Here is a 22,767-nt window from a genome sequence, read left to right as displayed (position 1 = left end):
ATATATATATATATATATATATATATATATATATATATATATATATATATATATATATATATATATATCGAAAATTATCCACAGGTGTATATAATAAAACGGCCACCTCATTCTGTATGCAGAATGGCACCGCGTGCAAAAGAGCGCTTTTGCAGAAATAAATGGGTGAACACAAAGTTAAAAGTGGAATCACATAAAAATGATTGTGTTTAAAGCCAGGGAAAAAAAAAAAGCCAGCAAGCCACGGATGGAAAGGAAGCCACTTAGAAAGAGCACAGAGGCGGCTGTCCATGAAAGGACAACAGCAGCGCACACGCAAAAGAGCGATTTTGCAGAAATAAACGGACAAACAAAGTTTTGTGTGTTTAAAGTGCAGAAGAAAAGCCAGAGAGCCGCAGAGCCAGCGAGGAGCACAGAGGCGGCTCTCCAGGAACCCATGGTTCGGGTCTAGCTGGTCTGGTGCATTACAGGTGGACAGCAGCCTGGCACACAGCGCACAACTGCGGAACTGTGAAGGAGTGTCTATTTTTGGACTGCGTTTAAAAAAAAGAAGAGACATCTTTAAATGCTGCTGTGAATCTGTGAATTGAAAACCCACACTTTGAAGGGACCAAGTGTGGGAGGGCTGGAGGTTTGGACCAAACTCATGCCTAAACGTGCACCAACATGGCGTTATCATGGCACTATCATGGCACTACGTGGCTTAGTGTGGCTGATGCGAACCATTCGAGGCTGTAATGACAGGTGGTCGTGGCTCACTAGAGGCTGCTACGCGGCACATGCGGGGTACAGAGAGGCACATAGTGGCACCTTCATAGTGGATACGTGATAGATCAAAACGTGGGTCATTCTTCAAATAATCACCTCACACCCATGCCTGGCTCCTTCTTCAGCCTTCATTATTTGGTGGGACCAAGGCGTAAGTCTAATTAGCGACCCGTCCTTGAGGGGGAAAGGTACGACCCTGTGAAACCAGATGCAGCGGTTCGGTTTTGACTCTGTCGAAAAACGCATAAAAATGTCTTATCTGTATGGAGACAGACTCTGAAATGATTCATGTCTGCTGTTCCCCCTCTTATGTGTTTATCTAAATAAAATCTGAGGGGAGGGAGACGGGCCTTCAGAGAGAAGGTACTGAGCGTTCAAGCAACTTTCTCTCTCCTTTTCTGTCTTAATGTTTGCGTTGTCTTGATTTAACAGGTTTAACCCTGACACTGTCTGTGTGTGTCTAGCTGTCTATCTATCTGTCTGTGTGTGTGTGTGTGTGTCTGTCTGTCCCGGTGTGTGCCTCCATGTGTGTGTCTCTGTGTCTTCATGTGCATATCTCTGTGTTTGTGTCTCCGTGTGCGTCTCTGTCTGTCGTGGTGTGTGTATCCATTTGTGTCTAACTCATGGTTAGACTCTTTCTCTCCGATTGTTCTGTCTGAGTTATTTTCATTAGTTACTTCCTCCAAACCATCAACATGTTTATTAGACCCCATTCCTACCAGGCTGCTCAAGGAAGCCCTACCATTATTTAATGCTTTGATCTTAAATATGATCAATCTATCTTTGTTAATTGGCTATGTACCACAGGCTTTTAAGGTGGCAGTAATTAAACCATTACTTAAAAAGCCATCACTTGACCCAACTATCTTAGCTAATTATAGGCCAATCTCCAACCTTCCTTTTCTCTCAAAAATTCTTGAAAGGGTAGTTGTAAAACAGCTAACTGATCATCTGCAGAGGAATGGTCTATTTGAAGAGTTTCAGTCAGGTTTTAGAATTCATCATAGTACAGAAACAGCATTAGTGAAGGTTACAAATGATCTTCTTATGGCCTCAGACAGTGGACTCATCTCTGTGCTTGTTCTGTTAGACCTCAGTGCTGCTTTTGATACTGTTGACCATAAAATTTTATTACAGAGATTAGAGCATGCCATAGGTATTAAAGGCACTGCGCTGCGGTGGTTTGAATCATATTTGTCTAATAGATTACAATTTGTTCATGTAAATGGGGAATCTTCTTCACAGACTAAAGTTAATTATGGAGTTCCACAAGGTTCTGTGCTAGGACCAATTTTATTCACTTTATACATGCTTCCCTTAGGCAGTATTATTAGACGGTATTGCTTACATTTTCATTGTTACGCAGATGATACCCAGCTTTATCTATCCATGAAGCCAGAGGACCCACACCAATTAGCTAAACTGCAGGATTGTCTTACAGACATAAAGACATGGATGACCTCTAATTTCCTGCTTTTAAACTCAGATAAAACTGAAGTTATTGTACTTGGCCCCACAAATCTTAGAAACATGGTGTCTAACCAGATCCTTACTCTGGATGGCATTACCCTGACCTCTAGTAATACTGTGAGAAATCTTGGAGTCATTTTTGATCAGGATATGTCATTCAAAGCGCATATTAAACAAATATGTAGGACTGCTTTTTTGCATTTACGCAATATCTCTAAAATCAGAAAGGTCTTGTCTCAGAGTGATGCTGAAAAACTAATTCATGCATTTATTTCCTCTAGGCTGGACTACTGTAATTCATTATTATCAGGTTGTCCTAAAAGTTCCCTGAAAAGCCTTCAGTTAATTCAAAATGCTGCAGCTAGAGTACTGACGGGGACTAGAAGGCGAGAGCATATCTCACCCATATTGGCCTCTCTTCATTGGCTTCCGGTTAATTCTAGAATAGAATTTAAAATTCTTCTTCTTACTTATAAGGTTTTGAATAATCAGGTCCCATCTTATCTTAGGGACCTCATAGTACCATATCACCCCAATAGAGCGCTTCGCTCTCAGACTGCAGGCTTACTTGTAGTTCCTAGGGTTTGTAAGAGTAGAATGGGAGGCAGAGCCTTCAGCTTTCAGGCTCCTCTCCTGTGGAACCAGCTCCCAATTCAGATCAGGGAGACAGACACCCTCTCTACTTTTAAGATTAGGCTTAAAACTTTCCTTTTTGCTAAAGCTTATAGTTAGGGCTGGATCAGGTGACCCTGAACCATCCCTTAGTTATGCTGCTATAGACGTAGACTGCTGGGGGGTTCCCATGATGCACTGTTTCTTTCTCTTTTTGCTCTGTATGCACCACTCTGCATTTAATCATTAGTGATCGATCTCTGCTCCCCTCCACAGCATGTCTTTTTCCTGGTTCTCTCCCTCAGCCCCAACCAGTCCCAGCAGAAGACTGCCCCTCCCTGAGCCTGGTTCTGCTGGAGGTTTCTTCCTGTTAAAAGGGAGTTTTTCCTTCCCACTGTTGCCAAGTGCTTGCTCATACGGGGTCGTTTTGACCGTTGGGGTTTTACATAATTATTGTATGGCCTTGCCTTACAATATAAAGCGCCTTGGGGCAGCTGTTTGTTGTGATTTGGCGCTATATAAAAAAATTGATTGATTGATTGATTGTGTGTCTCTGTGTCTGTGCGTCTCTGTGTGCGTGTCTCTGTGTCTGTGCATCTCTGTGTGCGTGTCTCTGTGTCCCCATGTGTGCGTCTCTGTGTCCCCATGTGTGCGTCTCCATGAGCCGGTCTCTGTGTCTGTGCATCTCCGTGTGCGTGTCTCTGTGTCTGTCGTGGTGTGTGTCTCCATGTGCGTGTCTCTGTGTCTGTCGTGGTGTGTGTCTCCATGTGCGTGTGTCTGTGCTTCTCCATGTGCATGACTCTGTGTCTCCATGTGCGTGTGTCTGTGCTTCTCCATGTGCATGACTCTGTGTCTCCATGTGCGTGTGTCTGTGCTTCTCCATGTGCATGACTCTGTGTCTCCATGTGCGTGTCTCTGTGTCTGCCCTGGTGTGTGTCTCCATGTGCGTGTCTCTGTGTCTGCCCTGGTGTGTGTCTCCATGTGCGTGTCTCTGTGTCTGCCCTGGTGTGTGTCTCCATGTGCGTGTCTCTGTGTCTGCCCTGGTGTGTGTCTCCATGTGCGTGTCTCTGTGTCTGCCCTGGTGTGTGTCCCCATGTGCGTGTCTCTGTGTCTGCCCTGGTGTGTGTCCCCATGTGCGTGTCTCTGTGTCTGCCCTGGTGTGTGTCCCCATGTGCGTGTCTCTGTGTCTGCCCTGGTGTGTGTCTCCATATGCGTGTCTCTGTGTCTGTCCTGGTCTGTGTCTCCATGTGTGTGTCTCGGTGTCTGTCCTGGTGTGTGTCTCCAAGTGCGTGTCTCGGTGTCTGTGTGTATCTGTCCTGGTGTGTGTCTCTGTGTCTCCATCAATCAATCAATCAATCAATTTTTTTATATAGCGCCAAATCACAACAAACAGTTGCCCCAAGGCGCTTTATATTGTAAGGCAAGGCCATACAATAATTATGTAAAACCCCAACGGTCAAAACGACCCCCTGTGAGCAAGCACTTGGCTACAGTGGGAAGGAAAAACTCCCTTTTAACAGGAAGAAACCTCCAGCAGAACCAGGCTCAGGGAGGGGCAGTCTTCTGCTGGGACTGGTTGGGGCTGAGGGAGAGAACCAGGAAAAAGACATGCTGTGGAGGGGAGCAGAGATCGATCACTAATGATTAAATGCAGAGTGGTGCATACAGAGCAAAAAGAGAAAGAAACAGTGCATCATGGGAACCCCCCAGCAGTCTACGTCTATAGCAGCATAACTAAGGGATGGTTCAGGGTCACCTGATCCAGCCCTAACTATAAGCTTTAGCAAAAAGGAAAGTTTGTGTGTCCATGTGAGTGTGTCTCTGTGTCTCCATGTGAGTGTGTCTCTGTGTCTCCATGTGCGTGTTTCCACATGCGTGTGTCTGTGTTTGTGTGTCTCCATGTGTGTGTCTCTGTGTCTGTGCATCTCCATCTGCGTGTCTGTGTCTGTCATGGTGTGTGTCTCCGTGTGTGTCTCTATGTCTGTCCCTGTGTGTGCCCTGTGTGTGTCTCCATGTGCGCGTCTCTGTGTCTTTGTGTCTCCATGTGCGCGTCTCTGTGTCTTTGTGTCTCCATGTGCGTGTCTCTGTGTCTTTGTGTCTCCATGTGCGTGTCTCTGTGTCTTTGTGTCTCCATGTGCGTGTCTCTGTGTCTTTGTGTCTCCATGTGCGTGTCTCTGTGTCTTTGTGTCTCCATGTGCGTGTCTCTGTGTCTGTGCATCTCCGTGTGCATGTCTCTGTGTCAGTGTGTCACCATGTGCGTGTCTCTGTCTCCCTGTGCGTGTCTCTGTGTCTTTGTGTCTCCCTGTGCCTGTCTCTGTGCATCTCTGTGTGCGTGCCTGTGTGTCTCCATGTGCGTGTCTGTGTCTGTGCGTCTCCGTGTGCGTGTCTCTGTGCATCTCTGTGTGTGTCTGTGCATCTCTCTGTGTGTGTGTGTCTGTGTGTCGCCGTGTGCGTGTCTCTGTGTGTCTCCATGTGCGTGTCTCTGTATCTGTGCATCTCCATGTGTGTGCGTCTCCGTGTGCGTGTCTGTGATTCTCCGTGTGGGTGTCTCTGTGTCTGTGCGTCTCCGTGTGCATGTCTGTGTCCGTCCTGGTGTGTGTCTCCATGTGCGTGTCTCTGTGTCTGTGTCTCCATGTGCATCTCTGTGTGCATGTCTCTGTGTCTGTCATGGTGTGTCTCTGTATGTGTCTCTGTGTCTGTGCATCTCCATGTGCGTGTCTCTGTGTCTGTGCATCTCCATGTGCGTGTCTCTGTGTCTGTGCATGTCTCTGTGTCTGTCCCGGTGTGTGTCTCCATATGCATGTCTGTGTCTGTCCCTGTGTGTGTCTCCATATGCATGTCTGTGTCTGTCCCTGTGTGTGTCTCCATGTGCGTCTCTGTGTCTGTCCCTGTGTGTCTCCATATGCATGTCTGTGTCTGTCCCTGTGTGTGTCTCCATGTGCGTCTCTGTGTCTGTCCCTGTGTGTGTCTCCATGTGTGTGTCAGTCTTCTTGTGTGTCTCCTTGTGCATGTCTGATTGTCTCCATATGTCTGTGTGTCTCTGTGTCTCCATGTACGTATGTGTGTCTGTCCTAGTGTGTGTCTCCATGTGCGTGCGTCTGTGTGTCTCCATGTGTGTGTCTCTGTGTCTCCATGTGTGTCTCTGTGTTCGTGTCTCTGTGTCTCCATGTGTGTCTCTGTGTTCGTGTCTCTGTGTCTCCATGTGTGTGTCTCTGTGTCTGTCTCCATCAGTGGTGGGCACAGTTCTGATAATCCGATAACAGATAATTATCGAAGATAATGTTTTGTTCATTATCGGATTATCTTTTAGATAACTTTAAAAACCATTATCGGACTAATTATCTTTCGATACATTTTTGTCCGATAACTTTTAGACCGATAACATAGTAAACAAAGATGAACAGTGACAAACATTTTTAAAATTTAAAATCAGCTGAGCACCTACCTGTTAAAAGTTTCCTAACAGATGTGTAGTTCTACCCTCTGCAAACAGAAGAGAGCTGCTTCTAGAAGAAACTGCTCTATCCTCTGCAGGAAAAGAAGAACTGGTCACAAAAAAAAAAAAAAAAAAAAAATCATTTTCTTTTACACCATACTGATACGTTGGCAATATCACCTAAGTCATCCAGAGGCATACATTTTTAACTTATGGTTAAAATTTTAACCAAACTAATTTTGGACAAGTTATTTAAAATTACTGTCATGTCTGATGTTTTATAAAGTGAAAATATTAGATATATGTTTTAGTTTTAAAGTAATGTGCTAATTTTTAAGGTTTTAGTGTGGACATGCTGTGCCCAGCAGTGCATTATGGGTATGATAGAGTAATCTCAGTACGTTCACGACAGTACAAATGCATTTCAGACACTCTGTTCAAGCTCCACGGACAGCAGCATTAAACTCTAGTGCCTAAAACTCTCGTGAATATATTCTCTGGGTTTATAGACGTTGTTGTATTTGCGTTTGTTAAATTCCACGCATCTTAAATGTAGCAGACACGGATTATCTGGAATTTTGTTTTGGCAAGTTTTCAAGGCCTCTACTGCCATCTACTGGCCAGTAGTGTTCATGGCAGTATTCATCCTGAAGCTGAACAGACACTGTATGATATTTTTAATCACAAGTTAAGTTTTTTCAAACTTAATTTACAAAAACTCTCGAGGGGAGACATCAAAGTTTAAAAACAAAATGACAAAAAAAAAAAAAACATTACAAGACAGCTCTGTGGTGTTTGCACATGCACAGTGTGAGCGGTTGGACGCTTGTAGCGCTTCAGCAGCAGGATACCCTCACGACGGCCGACCAGAATAATATCAAACAGGTTTGATTTTCATTCGACCATATGATCGGCGATCAGGAGGTGGTCGTGAGATGTTAAACGCAGCTTGTTACTCCATGTACACTACACGATGCACGATTAACCTGAAACTCGGTCCAAAAAATTCTGGCACGAATGAAAATCATCTGAAAAAGAGCCAAAACTTGCACAGTGTAAAGCCAACATTTATGTGTCAAGAGAATATTGAGTGCACATTTTACAACATAATAAAACATGTGCACATCATAAAACTAAGAATAAAAATAATAAAATGAGCGCACATTCTCTCCACATGCAAAACATTTTGCGATGACACTTCCAGGGCTCCGTAAAAATGCCTGTTTTTACAAATAAAAAAATGGAATATTAATGTGTCTGTCCTGGTGTGTGTCTCCATGTGCGTGTCTCTGTGTCTGTGTGTCTCCATGTGCGTGTCTCTGTGTCTCCATGTGCGTGTCTCTGTGTCTCCATGTGCGTGTCTCTGTGTCTCCATGTGCGTGTCTCTGTGTCTCCATGTGCGTGTCTCTGTGTCGGTGCGTCTCCATGTGCGTGTCTCTGTGTCGGTGCGTCTCCATGTGCGTGTCTCTGTGTCGGTGCGTCTCCATGTGCGTGTCTCTGTGTCAGTGCGTCTCCGTGTGCGTGTCTCTGTGTCAGTGCGTCTCCGTGTGCGTGTCTCTGTGTCGGTGCGTCTCCATGTGCGTGTCTCTGTGTCGGTGCGTCTCTGCGTGCTTGTCTCTGTGTCTGTGCTGGTGTGTGTTTCTGTGTCTGGGCTGTCTCCGTGTGCGTGTCTCTGTGTCTGTGCGTCTCCGCGTGCTTGTCTTTGTGTCTGTCCTGGTGTGTGTTTCTGTGTCTGAGTGTCTCCGTGTGCATCTCTGTGTCTGTGCGTCTCTGCGTGCTTGTCTCTGTGTCTGTGCTGGTGTGTGTTTCTGTGTCTGTGTCTCTCTGTGTGCGTATCTCTGTGTCTGTGCGTCTCCGCATGCTTGTCTTTGTGCCTGTGCTGGTGTGTGTTTCTGTGTCTGGGTGTCTCTGTGTGCGTGTCTCTGTGTCTGTGCATCTCTGCGTGCTTGTCTCTGTGTCTGTGCTGGTGTGTGTCTCTGTGTCTGTGTGTCACCGTGTGCGTGTCTCTGTGTGCTTGTCTCTGTGTCTGTGCTGGTGTGTGTCTCTGTTTCTGTGTGTCACCTTGTGAGTGTCTCTGTGTCTGTGCTGGTGTGTGTTTCTGTGTCTGAGTGTCTCCGTGTGCGTGTCTCTGTGTCTGTCTATGTGTCTGTGCGTCTCTGCGTGCTTGTCTTTGTGTCTGTGCTGGTGCGTGTCTCTGTGTCTGTCTATGTTTCTCCGTGTGCGTGTCTCTGTGTCTGTCTATGTGTCTGTGCGTCTCTGCGTGCGTGTCTCTGTGTCTGTCTATGTTTCTCCGTGTGCGTGTCTCTGTGTCTGTCTATGTGTCTGTGCGTCTCTGCGTGCGTGTCTCTGTGTCTGTCTATGTTTCTCGTGTGCGTGTCTCTGTGTCTGTCTATGTTTCTCCGTGTGCGTGTCTCTGTGTCGGTCTGTCTCCGCGTGCTTGTCTTTGTGTCTGTCCTGGTGTGTGTTTCTGTGTCTGAGTGTCTCCGTGTGCGTGTCTCTGTGTCTGTGTGTCTCCATGTGCGTGTCTCTTCTGTGTCTGGGTTGTCTCCGGGTGCTTGTCTTTGTGTCTGTGCTGGTGTGTGTTTCTCCGTCTGCGTGTCTCTGTGTCTGTGCATCTCCTCGTGCTCGTCTTTGTGTCTGTCCTGGTGTGTGTTTCTGTGTCTGAGTGTCTCCGTGTGCATGTCTCTGTGTCGGTGTGTCTCCGTGTGCGTGTCTCTGTGTCTCCATGTGCGTGTATCTTCTGTGTCTGGGTTGTCTCCGCGTGCTTGTCTTTGTGTCTGTCCTGGTGTGTGTTTCTGTGTCCGAGTGTCTCCGTGTGCGTCTCTGTGTCTGTGCGTCTCTGCATGCTTGTCTCTGTGTCTGTGCTGGTGTGTGTTTCTGTGTCTGTGTGTCTCTGTGTGCGTATCTCTGTGTCTGTGCGTCTCCGCATGCTTGTCTTTGTGTCTGTGCTGGTGTGTGTTTCTGTGTCTGGGTGTCTCCGTCTGCGTGTCTCTGTGTCTGTGCATCTCTGCGTGCTTGTCTCTGTGTCTGTGCTGGTGTGTGTCTCTGTGTCTGTGTGTCTCTGCGTGCTTGTCTCTGTGTCTGTGCTGGTGTGTGTCTCTGTGTCTGTGTGTCACTGTGTGCGTGTCTCTGTGTCTGTGTGTCTCTGTGTGCTTGTCTCTGTGTCTGTGCTGGTGTGTGTCTCTGTGTCTGTGTGTCTCCGTGTGCGTGTCTCTGTGTCTCCATGTGCGAGTCTCTTCTGTGTCTGGGTTGTCTCCGCGTGCTTGTCTTTGTGTCTGTCCTGGTGTGTGTTTCTGTGTCCGAGTGTCTCCGTGTGCATCTCTGTGTCTGTGCGTCTCTGCATGCTTGTCTCTGTGTTTGTGCTGGTGTGTGTTTCTGTGTCTGGGTGTCTCCGTGTGTGTGTCTCTGTGTCTGTGCATCTCTGCGTGCTTGTCTCTGTGTCTGTGCTGGTGTGTGTCTGTGTGTCACCGTATGAGTGTCTCTGTGTCTGTGTGTCTCTGCGTGCTTGTCTCTGTATCTGTGCTGGTGTGTGTTTCTGTGTCTGAGTGTCTCCGTGTGCGTGTCTCTGTGTCTGTCTATGTGTCTCTGTGTGCGTGTCTCTGTGTCTGTGCATCTCTGCGTGCTTGTCTTTGTGTCTGTGCTGGTGTGTGTTTCTGTGTCTGAGTGTCTCCGTGTGCGTGTCTCTTCTGTGTCTGGGTTGTCTCCGTGTGCGTGTCTCTTCTGTGTCTGGGTTGTCTCCGTGTGCGTGTCTCTTCTGTGTCTGGGTTGTCTCCGTGTGCGTGTCTCTGTGTCGGTGTGTCTCCGCGTGCTTGTCTTTGTGTCTGTCCTGGTGTGTGTTTCTGTGTCTGAGTGTCTCCGTGTGCGTATCTCTGTGTCTGTGCGTCTCCGCGTGCTTGTCTTTGTGTCTGTGCTGGTGTGTGTTTCTGTGTCTGGGTGTCTCCGTCTGCGTGTCTCTGTGTCTGTGCATCTCTGCGTGCTTGTCTCTGTGTCTGTGCTGGTGTGTGTCTCTGTGTCTGTGTGTCTCTGCGTGCTTGTCTCTGTGTCTGTGTGTCACCGTATGAGTGTCTCTGTGTCTGTGTGTCTCTGCGTGCTTGTCTTTGTGTCTGTGCTGGTGTGTGTTTCTGTGTCTGAGTGTCTCCGTGTGCGTGTCTCTTCTGTGTCTGGGTTGTCTCCGTGTGCGTGTCTCTTCTGTGTCTGGGTTGTCTCCGTGTGCGTGTCTCTGTGTCGGTGTGTCTCCGCGTGCTTGTCTTTGTGTCTGTCCTGGTGTGTGTTTCTGTGTCTGAGTGTCTCCGTGTGCGTATCTCTGTGTCTGTGCGTCTCCGCGTGCTTGTCTTTGTGTCTGTGCTGGTGTGTGTTTCTGTGTCTGGGTGTCTCCGTCTGCGTGTCTCTGTGTCTGTGCATCTCTGCGTGCTTGTCTCTGTGTCTGTGCTGGTGTGTGTCTCTGTGTCTGTGTGTCTCTGCGTGCTTGTCTCTGTGTCTGTGCTGGTGTGTGTCTCTGTGTCTGTGTGTCTCCGTGTGCGTATCTCTGTGTCTGTGCGTCTCCGCGTGCTTGTCTTTGTGTCTGTGCTGGTGTGTGTTTCTGTGTCTGGGTGTCTCCGTCTGCGTGTCTCTGTGTCTGTGCATCTCTGCGTGCTTGTCTCTGTGTCTGTGCTGGTGTGTGTCTCTGTGTCTGTGTGTCTCTGCGTGCTTGTCTCTGTGTCTGTGCTGGTGTGTGTCTCTGTGTCTGTGTGTCACTGTGTGCGTGTCTCCGTGTCTGTGTGTCTCTGCGTGCTTGTCTCTGTGTCTGTGCTGGTGTGTGTCTCTGTGTCTGTGTGTCACCGTGTGCGTGTCTCTGTGTCTGTGTGTGTCTATGTGTCTCCGTGTGCGAGTCTCTGTGTCTGTGCGTCTCTGCGTGCTTGTCTTTGTGTCTGCGCTGGTGTGTGTTTCTGTGTCTGGATGTCTGTGCTGGTGTGTGTCTCTGTGTCTGGATGTCTGTGCTGGTGTGTGTCTCTGTGTCTGGGTGTCTGTGCTTTGTGTGTCTCTGTGTCTGGGTGTCTGTGCTGGTGTGTGTCTCTGTGTCTGTGCGTCTCTGCGTGCTTGTCTTTGTGTCTGCGCTGGTGTGTGTTTCTGTGTCTGGGTGTCTGTCCTGGTGTGTGGCTCTGTGTCTGTGTGTCTCCATGTGTGTGTCTCTGTGTCTGTGTGTCTCTGTGTCTGTCCTGAATAGGGATGGGTATAAAGAAACGGTTCCTTTCGGGTATCGTTAAGAAATGATTTGATACACCGACATCAATAACCTTTTTACTTAACGATTCCCTTATCGGTCCTTCAGAGTGGCCATTGTTTTCGGGGGTGTTTGTCAGGAAAATTATCATTTCTCTACATTGATTACAGACCCTGCAGCGGGTCTGTAATCAACTTTTCTGCAGCGCGGCTTTGCTTTGAACCTTGTACCAATCGAAGCAGTGATTTGCAGATCGAGTGCTTTGATCATTGCTTCGTTGATTAATTTTTTCTTTTGCTTTCCCCCGCTAAAACCCTAAAGAGCATATGGCTGTGAGTAATATTTACCTTTTCTATGTTAAACCGACCTGTTATGGTCTTCTGAAACAGTTGATGGATGTATTTTATAACTTAAAAACGGGACAGATGCTAACACGTTAGCATGTCTATGGCATTTTCAATGTTAAATGTTACTCGGCCTCCTTTAGCAGTAATGGTACTTGTAATAAGTGTAGCTTATTCGTAGCTTTGGAGGCCAGGCTGGGCGAATTGGAGACTCGGCTCCGCACCGTGGAAAATTCTACAGCTAGCCAGGCCCCTGTAGTCAGTGCAGACCAAGGTAGCTTAGTTAGTTAGTTAGTTCCCTTCCAGCAGATCCCGAGCAGCCGGGAAAGCAGGCCGACTGGGTGACTGTGAGGAGGAAGCGTAGCCCTAAACAGAAGCCCCGTGTACACCGCCAACCCATTCACATTTCTAACCGTTTTTCCCCACTCTGCGACACACCCACCGAGGATCAAACTCTGGTTATTGGCGACTCTTTCCTCCTGTTAAAAGGGAGTTTTTCCTTCCCACTGTAGCCAAGTGCTTGCTCACAGGGGGTCGTTTTGACCGTTGGGGTTTTTACATAATTATTGTATGGCCTTGCCAACTTGCCAAACAGTTGCCCCAGCGCCTTGGGGCAACTGTTTGTTGTGATTTGGCGCTATATAAAAAAATTGATTGATTGATTGAATATAAAGCGCCTTGGGGCAACTGTTTGTTGTGATTTGGCGCTATATAAAAAAAAAAAATTGATTGATTGATTGTTCTGTCTGAGTTATTTTCATTAGTTACTTCATCCAAACCATCAACATGTTTATTAGACCCCATTCCTACCAGGCTGCTCAAGGAAGCCCTACCATTATTTAATGCTTCGATCTTAAATATGATCAATCTATCTTTGTTAGTTGGCTATGTACCACAGGCTTTTAAGGTGGCAGTAATTAAACCATTACTTAAAAAGCCATCACTTGACCCAGCTATCTTAGCTAATTATAGGCCAATCTCCAACCTTCCTTTTCTCTCAAAAATTCTTGAAAGGGTAGTTGTAAAACAGCTAACTGATCATCTGCAGAGGAATGGTCTATTTGAAGAGTTTCAGTCAGGTTTTAGAATTCATCATAGTACAGAAACAGCATTAGTGAAGGTTACAAATGATCTTCTTATGGCCTCAGACAGTGGACTCATCTCTGTGCTTGTTCTGTTAGACCTCAGTGCTGCTTTTGATACTGTTGACCATAAAATTTTATTACAGAGATTAGAGCATGCCATAGGTATTAAAGGCACTGCGCTGCAGTGGTTTGAATCATATTTGTCTAATAGATTACAATTTGTTCATGTAAATGGGGAATCTTCTTCACAGACTAAAGTTAATTATGGAGTTCCACAAGGTTCTGTGCTAGGACCAATTTTATTCACTTTATACATGCTTCCCTTAGGCAGTATTATTAGACGGTATTGCTTAAATTTTCATTGTTACGCAGATGATACCCAGCTTTATCTATCCATGAAGCCAGAGGACACACACCAATTAGCTAAACTGCAGGATTGTCTTACAGACATAAAGACATGGATGACCTCTAATTTCCTGCTTTTAAACTCAGATAAAACTGAAGTTATTGTACTTGGCCCCACAAATCTTAGAAACATGGTGTCTAACCAGATCCTTACTCTGGATGGCATTACCCTGACCTCTAGTAATACTGTGAGAAATCTTGGAGTCATTTTTGATCAGGATATGTCATTCAAAGCGCATATTAAACAAATATGTAGGACTGCTTTTTTGCATTTACGCAATATCTCTAAAATTAGAAAGGTCTTGTCTCAGAGTGATGCTGAAAAACTAATTCATGCATTTATTTCCTCTAGGCTGGACTATTGTAATTCATTATTATCAGGTTGTCCTAAAAGTTCCCTGAAAAGCCTTCAGTTAATTCAAAATGCTGCAGCTAGAGTACTGACAGGGACTAGAAGGAGAGAGCATATCTCACCCATATTGGCCTCTCTTCATTGGCTTCCTGTTAATTCTAGAATAGAATTTAAAATTCTTCTTCTTACTTATAAGGTTTTGAATAATCAGGTCCCATCTTATCTTAGGGACCTCATAGTACCATATCACCCCAATAGAGCACTTCGCTCTCAGACTGCAGGCTTACTTGTAGTTCCTAGGGTTTGTAAGAGTAGAATGGGAGGCAGAGCCTTCAGCTTTCAGGCTCCTCTCCTGTGGAACCAGCTCCCAATTCAGATCAGGGAGACAGACACCCTCTCTACTTTTAAGATTAGGCTTAAAACTTTCCTTTTTGCTAAAGCTTATAGTTAGGGCTGGATCAGGTGACCCTGAACCATCCCTTAGTTATGCTGCTATAGACGTAGACTGCTGGGGGGTTCCCATGATGCACTGTTTCTTTCTCTTTTTGCTCTGTATGCACCACTCTGCATTTAATCATTAGTGATCGATCTCTGCTCCCCTCCACAGCATGTCTTTTTCCTGGTTCTCTCCCTCAGCCCCAACCAGTCCCAGCAGAAGACTGCCCCTCCCTGAGCCTGGTTCTGCTGGAGGTTTCTTCCTGTTAAGAGGGAGTTTTTCCTTCCCACTGTAGCCAAGTGCTTGCTCACAGGGGGTCGTTTTGACCGTTGGGGTTTTACATAATTATTGTATGGCCTTGCCTTACAATATAAAGCGCATTGGGGCAACTGTTTGTTGTGATTTGGCGCTATATAAATAAAATTGATTGATTGATGTCTCTGTGTCTGTCCTGGTGTGTCTCCATGTGTGTGTGTCTGTGTCTGTGTGTCTCCATGTGTGTGTCTCTGAGTCTTATCTTTGTGTGTATCTCCATGTGCATGTCTCTGTGTCTCCATGTCTGTGTCTCTATGTCTGTCCTGGTGTGTGTGTCTCCATGTGCGTGTCTCTGTGTCTGTCCTGGTGTGTGTCTCCATGTGTGTGTCTCTGTGTCAATTTCAGTGTCTCTGTCTGTGCATCTCCATGTGCATGTCTCTGTGTCTCCATGTTTGTGTCTCTGTCTCTGTGTCTCCATGTGTGTGTCTCTGTGTCCATGTGTGTTTCTGTCCATATCCATGTCAGTGTCTCTGTCCTGGTGTGTGTCTGTGTGTCCATGTGTCTTTGTGTCTGACCTGTTTGTTTTAAGTGGACCTCAGCGTTAAAGACGGCGTCCAGCAGGTGTCGCTGTCGTCGGTTCTCTTCTTTGGACCGGCACAGTTCCTGCTCATACTCTGCGATGGTTCTTTCAAACAGTCCAAATATGTCCTCGGCAGCTGCACTCAGTCGCTGCGTCACCAAAACTCTCAACATTTGGCCTTTAAACGGCATCACCAGAAGAAAAAAAGACGTTTTTCCTCCACAAACACTGTGACGTATACGGCTTAGCTCCGCCTACCCGCTCTGCATTCGCGGCTCCGTCTTTGATCTCGGCGACATTTAATCAAAGAAAAGGAAGAAAACGAAACACAAGCGCCATTTCTTCTTCTGCATTTTTCAGCAGAGGCTCTTCTTCTTCTTCTTCTAATAGGGTTCCGGCAGGCTATACGCTGGTGTGCGCAATGCTGCCCCCCTCTGTTATGATGCCGACGTTACACTATATTCTTGAGTAAGCGTCAGTCAGGCGGAGAAAACAAATAATAGCACTCCTGATTTCTTCAGAGTTCGCATGATACGAAAAAAGGGATTTAAAGAAAAATGTGGTCAGTCCAGGATCAGCCAGTTCCACAAACAGGTGCTGCGTTTCTCTGCTGTATTTGCTGCATGACAACAACACGTGAATAACTGTTTCAGGGCTCCCACACCCACACAATCCATCAGCATGTTTACACACCCTAAACAAGCACAGTGCCCCAGGCTCATTCTAGTAAAGACAACCTCATCCCTACGACAAGAAGCCCGGAGCTGCCTACTGACCGGAACTGACGGCTGACAAGAAAAATAAAGTCTCCCCCTGTGCTCCCCTCCCATTCTTCCTGCCACTGATTTTGGAGATACTTGCTGCATTTACTATAACACTCGTGCTTCCCCAGTGCGAGGTGAAGGTCAGTAGTGCCTCTGCAAAGTGATTCTTTGGCCAATACATCGGCTGTTTCATTTCCTACAAGATCAGAATGTCCAGGGACCCAAACAAACAGGACACTAGAGTCCCTGTTCTCAGTTTGTTGGAGACAGCACAAAATCTGTCCTGTGTCTAAGAGCCAGTAATGCAGCTGCAGAATCAGAGAGGATAATGGAGTGTGTGGGCCGATGCTCTTCTATCCACCGCAACGCCCACAAGATCACAAGAAGCTCAGCAGAGAACACAGAAAGGTTATCAGTCACACGCACACTCTGCAATGAACATCCCAAAGCCTGTTTTTTGTGATTGTCCCACTTTAGACCCATCGGTGTAAATTAGAATAGAATCCTCCTGCTCACATAAATACACTTTAAGGTGCCGAGCAGCAGCTCCTTTATCCATGGCCATCAGCTCAACATTTACCTCGTGCTCAGGCAGGCACCAGGATGGCACTGACGGCCACCTCAACCCCACGACAGTGTCCTTTTGAAGCCCCATAGTGCCTGCTACCTTCACAATATGGCTAATAAATCCTGCTTTTTCCTGCTGAACTCCCCAAACTCATCCAGGAGACATTTAGCTGCTAAGCTACTGCTGGACCCAGCGACCCAAACCCAATAATGCACCCCCAGTTTTTCCCTTCTTAACCGTAGAGGGCTCTATCCCATCTCCACAAGCAGAGCTGGAACAGGTGTAGTCCTGAAGGCCCCACAACAGACTCTCAAGGCTTTGTTTTGGACACGGTCCAGATGGCACAATATTGTTTTGGAAGCACTCCCAAAAACTGCACACCCATAATCCAAAATGGACCTAATCATGGCTCTGTAAATTTGCAATAAGGTGCATCTCTCTGCTCCCCATCCACTGCCTGACAGACTTCTCATGATGTTAATTACCTTCTCACACTGGTTTATTACTTTCCCTAGATGTGTTTTCCAGATCAGCTTTTCATCAAACCACACCCCTAAAAATGTGAAAACTTTAACCTTTTCAATTGATGAGCCGTACATGCAGAGGCTCTCAGATGGAATCTTTCTTTTTAACCCAAAAATCATCAATTTACTTTTTTCAACGGCCAACTTAAGCCCCCACTTCTTTGTCCACTGCACAACTTGGTCAAAGGCTTTCTGTGTTTGAGAAAACACATACTTAAAATTCCTCCCACTCCTCCAGATGGCGCCATCATCAGCAAAGAGAGATTTGCCAAACCTACTATCAACATTTTCAAAGATATCATTAATCATAACATTAAATAAGATGGGACTTAAAACTGTCCCTTGCAGAGTACCGTTATCTACTCCTGCTGGGTCTAAAAGCACGCTTCCCACCCTTACCTGAATTGATTGACCACTTAGAAAATTCTTAATCCAATAAAACAGCCTCCCACGGACCCCTGCATCATGTAGTTTTATAAGTAATCCTTCCCTCCACATACTATCATAAGCTTTTTCTATATCTAAGAAAACAGCAAGTACAGCCTCCTTATTTATAAGAGCTCTCCTAATATTTCTTTCTAATACTGCCACCGAATCGACAGTGCTCCTCCCTCCGCTAAACCCATTCAGGTAATTAACAAAAAAACCCCTAGTTTCAAGAAAATACACAAGTCTATTGGTTACCATCCTCTCCATCACCTTACACAACACAGATGTCAAAACTATTGGCCTGTAAGACAAGGGAGAGGACGGATCCTTTCCTGGTTTCAGTATCGGGACCACAATAGCACACTTCCAAGCCTTTGGCAAAAATCCTTCCTCCCAGATATAATTAAACAGTGCTAAAATTTCATGCATCGTTCCTTCATCCAGACACTGCAACAGCTTATAGCTAATTCCATCCTGCCCTGGAGTGGTGTTAGCACCACCTTGGATAGCATCTTCCAACTCTCTATAAGAAAAATATAAATTATACTGGCTATCTGTCTCAGGTTCTTGGTCCAGTGAGACATCGGCATCAATTTGACCAGTTAACGCTCAGCCTAGGCTCGTGTGTCATACATCACACTGACAAAGTGAGGAACCTTGGGGTCATTTTTGATCCTTCGTTGTCCTTTGGCCTCCACATTAGAAATATTACTAGGACTGCTTTCTTCCACCTGCGAAATATAGCGAAGATTCGTCCCATCCTGTCTATGGCTGATGCTGAGACCCTGATCCATGCGTTTGTCTCTTCTAGATTGAACTACTGCAATGTTCTATTTTCTGGTTTACCGCAGTCTAGCATTAGGGGTCTCCAATTGGTTCAAAATGCTGCAGCCAGACTTTTGACACAAAGCAGAAAGTTTGACCACATTACACCCATTTTGGCGTCTCTTCACTGGCTTCCTGTCCCAGTGAGATCAGATTTTAAGGTTCTGCTACTAACCTATAAAATTATTCATGGACTGGCACCTCCCTATCTAGCTGACCTAATTAAACCTTACCTACTGGCCCGGACTTTACATTCTCAGGGTGCAGGACTACTTTGTGTCCCTAGGGTGAATAAGAAGTCTGCGGGTCACAGAGCTTTCTCTTATCGTGCCCCTGTTCTGTGGAATGATCTTCCTGCATCAATAAAACAGTCAGATTCTGTGGAGACTTTCAAGTCCAGACTTAAGACGCACTTATTTTCCCTTTCATATGGCTAGCATACTGACAAAGTTTTGTTTTACACTTTTTACTCTTTTAATTCATGTCTTTTAGTGAAGTTTAGGGTTAGTGGCCGGCGATCACATTAGTATTTCTTCTGTTTTTCTTGTTGTTTAATGCTGGCAAATTATACAGTATTTTTTGTCTTTCTGATGCCTGATTCTGTTTTTTCTCTCTGTTTAAGGTGCAGCTCCATCCAGAGATGGGAGTTGTATTCGTGTTGGTGATCCTCCTGTCCTGTGCGCCAATAGCATTTCTTGTATATTTGTCCATGAATTGTTCTGTGAATTATTTCTGTAATTTATGTTTGTATCATGGCCCAAGCAGAGGGTCACCTCTTTGAGTCTGGTCTGCTTGAGGTTTCTTCCTCAGAGGGAGTTTTTCCTTACCACTGTTGCTCTGGGGGTTGGTAAGGTTAGACCTTACCTGTGTGAAGCGCTTTGAGGCAACTCTGTTGTGATTTGGCATGATATAAATGAAAAAAATTGAAAACGGAACAATTTAAATAATCCTCTAATGCCATACCTCGTACTTCTGTAATTTGTCCAATAATAAAGAATGATCTGTGGTATCAAATGCTTTCTGTAAATCAAAGGAAACCCCTACAGTATATTGCTTCATCTCTATTGCATTTGTAACTTGCTCAACAAGTCAATTATAGCCAGTGAAGTAGTGCAACTTCTTCTAAAACCATACTGCTGTTCACTAAGTATATGATGTTTGGATATACACTCAACAAAAATATAAAAGCAACACTTTTGGTTTTGCTCCCATTTTGTATGAGATGAACTCAAAGATCTAAAACTTTTTCCACATACACAATATCACCATTTCCCTCAAATATTGTTCACAAACCAGTCTAAATCTGTGATATTGAGCACTTCTCCTTTGCTGAGATAATCCATCCCACCTCACAGGTGTGCCATATCAAGATGCTGATTAGACACCATGATTAGTGCACAGGTGTGCCTTAGACTGCCCACAATAAAAGGCCACTCTGAAAGGTGCAGTTTTGTTTTATTGGGGGGGGGATACCAGTCAGTATCTGGTGTGACCACCATTTGCCTCATGCAGTGCAACACATCTCCTTTGCATAGAGTTGATCAGGTTGTCAATTGTTGCCTGTGGAATGTTGGTCCACTCCTTTTCAAGCCAGCGAATGTGAGCATTTGCCCACTCAAGTCGGTTACGACGACGAACTGGAGTCAGGTCGAGACCCCGATGAGGACGATGAGCATGCAGATGAGCTTCCCTGAGACGGTTTCTGACAGTTTGTGCAGAAATTCTTTGGTTATGCAAACCGATTGTTTCAGCAGCTGTCCGAGTGGCTGGTCTCAGACGATCTTGGAGGTGAACATGCTGGATGTGGAGGTCCTGGGCTGGTGTGGTTACACGTGGTCTGCGGTTGTGAGGCTGGTTGGTTGTACTGTCAAATTCTCTGAAACGCCTTTGGAGACGGCTTATGGTAGAGAAATGAACATTCAATACACGAACAACAGCTCTGGTTGACATTCCTGCTGTCAGCATGCCAATTGCACGCTCCCTCAAATCTTGCGACATCTGTGGCATTGTGCTGTGTGATAAAACTGCACCTTTCAGAGTGGCCTTTTATTGTGGGCAGTCTAAGGCACACCTGTGCACTAATCATGGTGTCTAATCAGCATCTTGATATGGCACACCTGTGAGGTGGGATGGATTATCTCAACAAAGGAGAAGTGCTCACTATCACAGATTTAGACTGGTTTGTGAACAATATTTGAGGGAAATGGTGATATTGTGTATGTGCAAAAAGTTTTAGATCTTTGAGTTCATCTCATACAAAATGGGAGCAAAACCAAAAGTGTTGCGTTTATATTTTTGTTGAGTGTAAATTCATTCAACCTCTTTACAAATATTTTTTCCAGAATTTTAGAAAACTGTGATAACAAAGAAAATTTCATAATTGTTCCATATATAATAATGCTGAGGAGAAAAACTATGCTCATAAATCAGATACCATGCTAATAGGACCTGCTTGTGAAAGTTTGATAGTTTTAGAGGAATTTTGATAATTTTAAAATTACAAAATAGTAAAAAATGTAGCCCTCCAATTTGATCAAAAATATATTTTGGAACAAGGTTCCACATGGAAGTTTCATTTGTTCTAAAGGTTTTTAGCCATTTAAGTTTAAGGACATTACTTAAAGTTGAGAAGTCTAAAAAATCAAGTCCTCCATTTTTAGAAGAAATAATAACTGTAGATTTCTTTATATAATGTATTTTGTTTCTCCAAAGAAAATTAAAAAGGAACTGATCTATCTTTTTAGCATTTTTGTTATCAAGAGAAAGTGAGGATGCAATGTAAACAAGCCAAGACCTTCAGCCTTGGCTAAAAGACTACGACCCTTTAATGACAAATCTCTTTGTTTTCTGCTCGATTCCCATACCGGATTGGTCGCAGCCCGGGTTAACAACGTCCGCCACCGGTGCTGTTGCCCAACAGGGTGCAGGTGGAAATTGGGCTACTGCTGGGCGAAGACGACGAAGAAGAGGAGGAAAACGTTGCCACGAACAGCGGGAGAAGAGGAAAACTAGAAGGGTGGAAATGAGAGTGGGGACTTTGAATGTTGCTAGTATGACTGGTAAAGGGAGAGAGCTGGCTGATATGATGGAGAGGAGAAAGGTAGACATATTGTGTGTGCAAGAGACCAAGTGGAAGGGAAGTAAGAGCAGGAGCATCGGCGGTGGGTACAAGTTGTTGTACCATGGTGAGGACAGAAAGAGAAATGGTGTTGATGTCATTTTAAAGGAAGAGTATGTTAAAAGTGTGTTGGAGGTTAAGTGAGTGTCTGACAGGGTGATGAGTGTGAAGTTGGAAATTGAAGGGGTGATGATGAATATCATCAGTGCATATGTCCCACAGGTAGGTTGTGAGATGAAGGAGAAAGAAGATTTCTGGAGTGTGTTAGATGAGGTGGTGGAGAGTGTGCCCAAGCATGAAAGAGTGGTGATAGGAGCAGACTTCAATGGGCATGTTGGTGAAGGGAACAGAGGTGATGAGGAAGTAATGGGTAGATATGGTATCAAGGATAGGAATGGGGAAGGACAGATGGTAGTTGATTTTGCAAAAAGGATGGAAATGGCTGTGGTGAATACCTACTTTAAGAAAAGGGAGGAGCACAGAGTAACATAAGAGTGGAGGAAGGTGCACACAGGTGGACTACATTCTTTATAGGAGATGCAAGCTAAAAGAAATCACAGACTGTAAGGTGGTAGCAGGAGAGAGTGTCACTAGACAGCATAGGATGGTTGCTTGTAGGATGACTTTAGAGGTAAAGAAGAAGAAGAGAGTGAGAGCTCAACAAAGGATCAGATGGTGGAAGCTGAAGGAGGAAGGCTGTTGTGTGAAAAAGTAGATGAGTCCACCCACCACTTTAATCATATCTTAGATCTTGTTCTGACTTATGGTATGGAAATAGAAGACTTAACAGTATTCCCTGAAAACTCCCTTCTGTCTGATCATTTCTTAATAACATTTACATTTACTCTGATGGACTACCCAGCAGTGGGGAATAAGTTTCATTACACTAGAAGTCTTTCAGAAAGCGCTGTAACTAGGTTTAAGGATATGATTCCTTCTTTATGTTCTCTAATGCCATATACCAACACAGTGCAGAGTAGCTACCTAAACTCTGTAAGTGAGATAGAGTATCTCGTCAATAGTTTTACATCCTCATTGAAGACAACTTTGGATGCTGTAGCTCCTCTAAAAAAGAGAGCTTTAAATCAGAAGTGCCTGACTCCGTGGTATAACTCACAAACCCGTAGCTTAAAGCAGATAACCCGTAAGTTGGAGAGGAAATGGCGTCTCACTAATTTAGAAGATCTTCTCTTAGCCTGGAAAAAGAGTCTGTTGCTCTATAAAAAAAGCCCTCCATAAAGCTAGGACATCTTTCTACTCATCACTAATTGAAGAAAATAAGAACAACCCCAGGTTTCTTTTCAGCACTGTAGCCAGGCTGACAAAGAGTCAGAGCTCTATTGAGCTGAGTATTCCATTAACTTTAACTAGTAATGACTTCATGACTTTCTTTGCTAACAAAAGTTTAACTATTAGAGAAAAAATTACTCATAACCATCCCAAAGACGTATCGTTATCTTTGGCTGCTTTCAGTGATGCCAGTATTTGGTTAGACTCTTTCTCTCCGATTGTTCTGTCTGAGTTATTTTCATTAGTTACTTCATCCAAACCATCAACATGTTTATTAGACCCCATTCCTACCAGGCTGCTCAAGGA

General features: G+C 45.1%; 1 protein-coding gene across 1 annotated transcript in view; it reads right to left on the bottom strand.

Moving 5' to 3' along the window:
• The window catches only part of LOC117509729 (zinc finger protein 501-like), an 18,116-nt gene extending 2,853 nt beyond the window's left edge, over window positions 1-15,263 (bottom strand). The window contains exon 1 of the mRNA XM_034169442.1: window positions 14,939-15,263. Coding sequence (XP_034025333.1) covers window positions 14,939-15,134 — 196 coding nt within the window. The 5' untranslated portion in view covers window positions 15,135-15,263. The remainder of the gene's footprint in view (window positions 1-14,938) is intronic.
• Window positions 15,264-22,767: the final 7,504 nt, after the last annotated feature.

Source organism: Thalassophryne amazonica, chromosome 5 (genome assembly GCF_902500255.1).
Source record: "Thalassophryne amazonica chromosome 5, fThaAma1.1, whole genome shotgun sequence".
In the NCBI taxonomy this organism is placed as follows: Eukaryota; Metazoa; Chordata; class Actinopteri; order Batrachoidiformes; family Batrachoididae; genus Thalassophryne; species Thalassophryne amazonica.
This window is presented reverse-complemented; position numbering and strand designations above follow the sequence as displayed.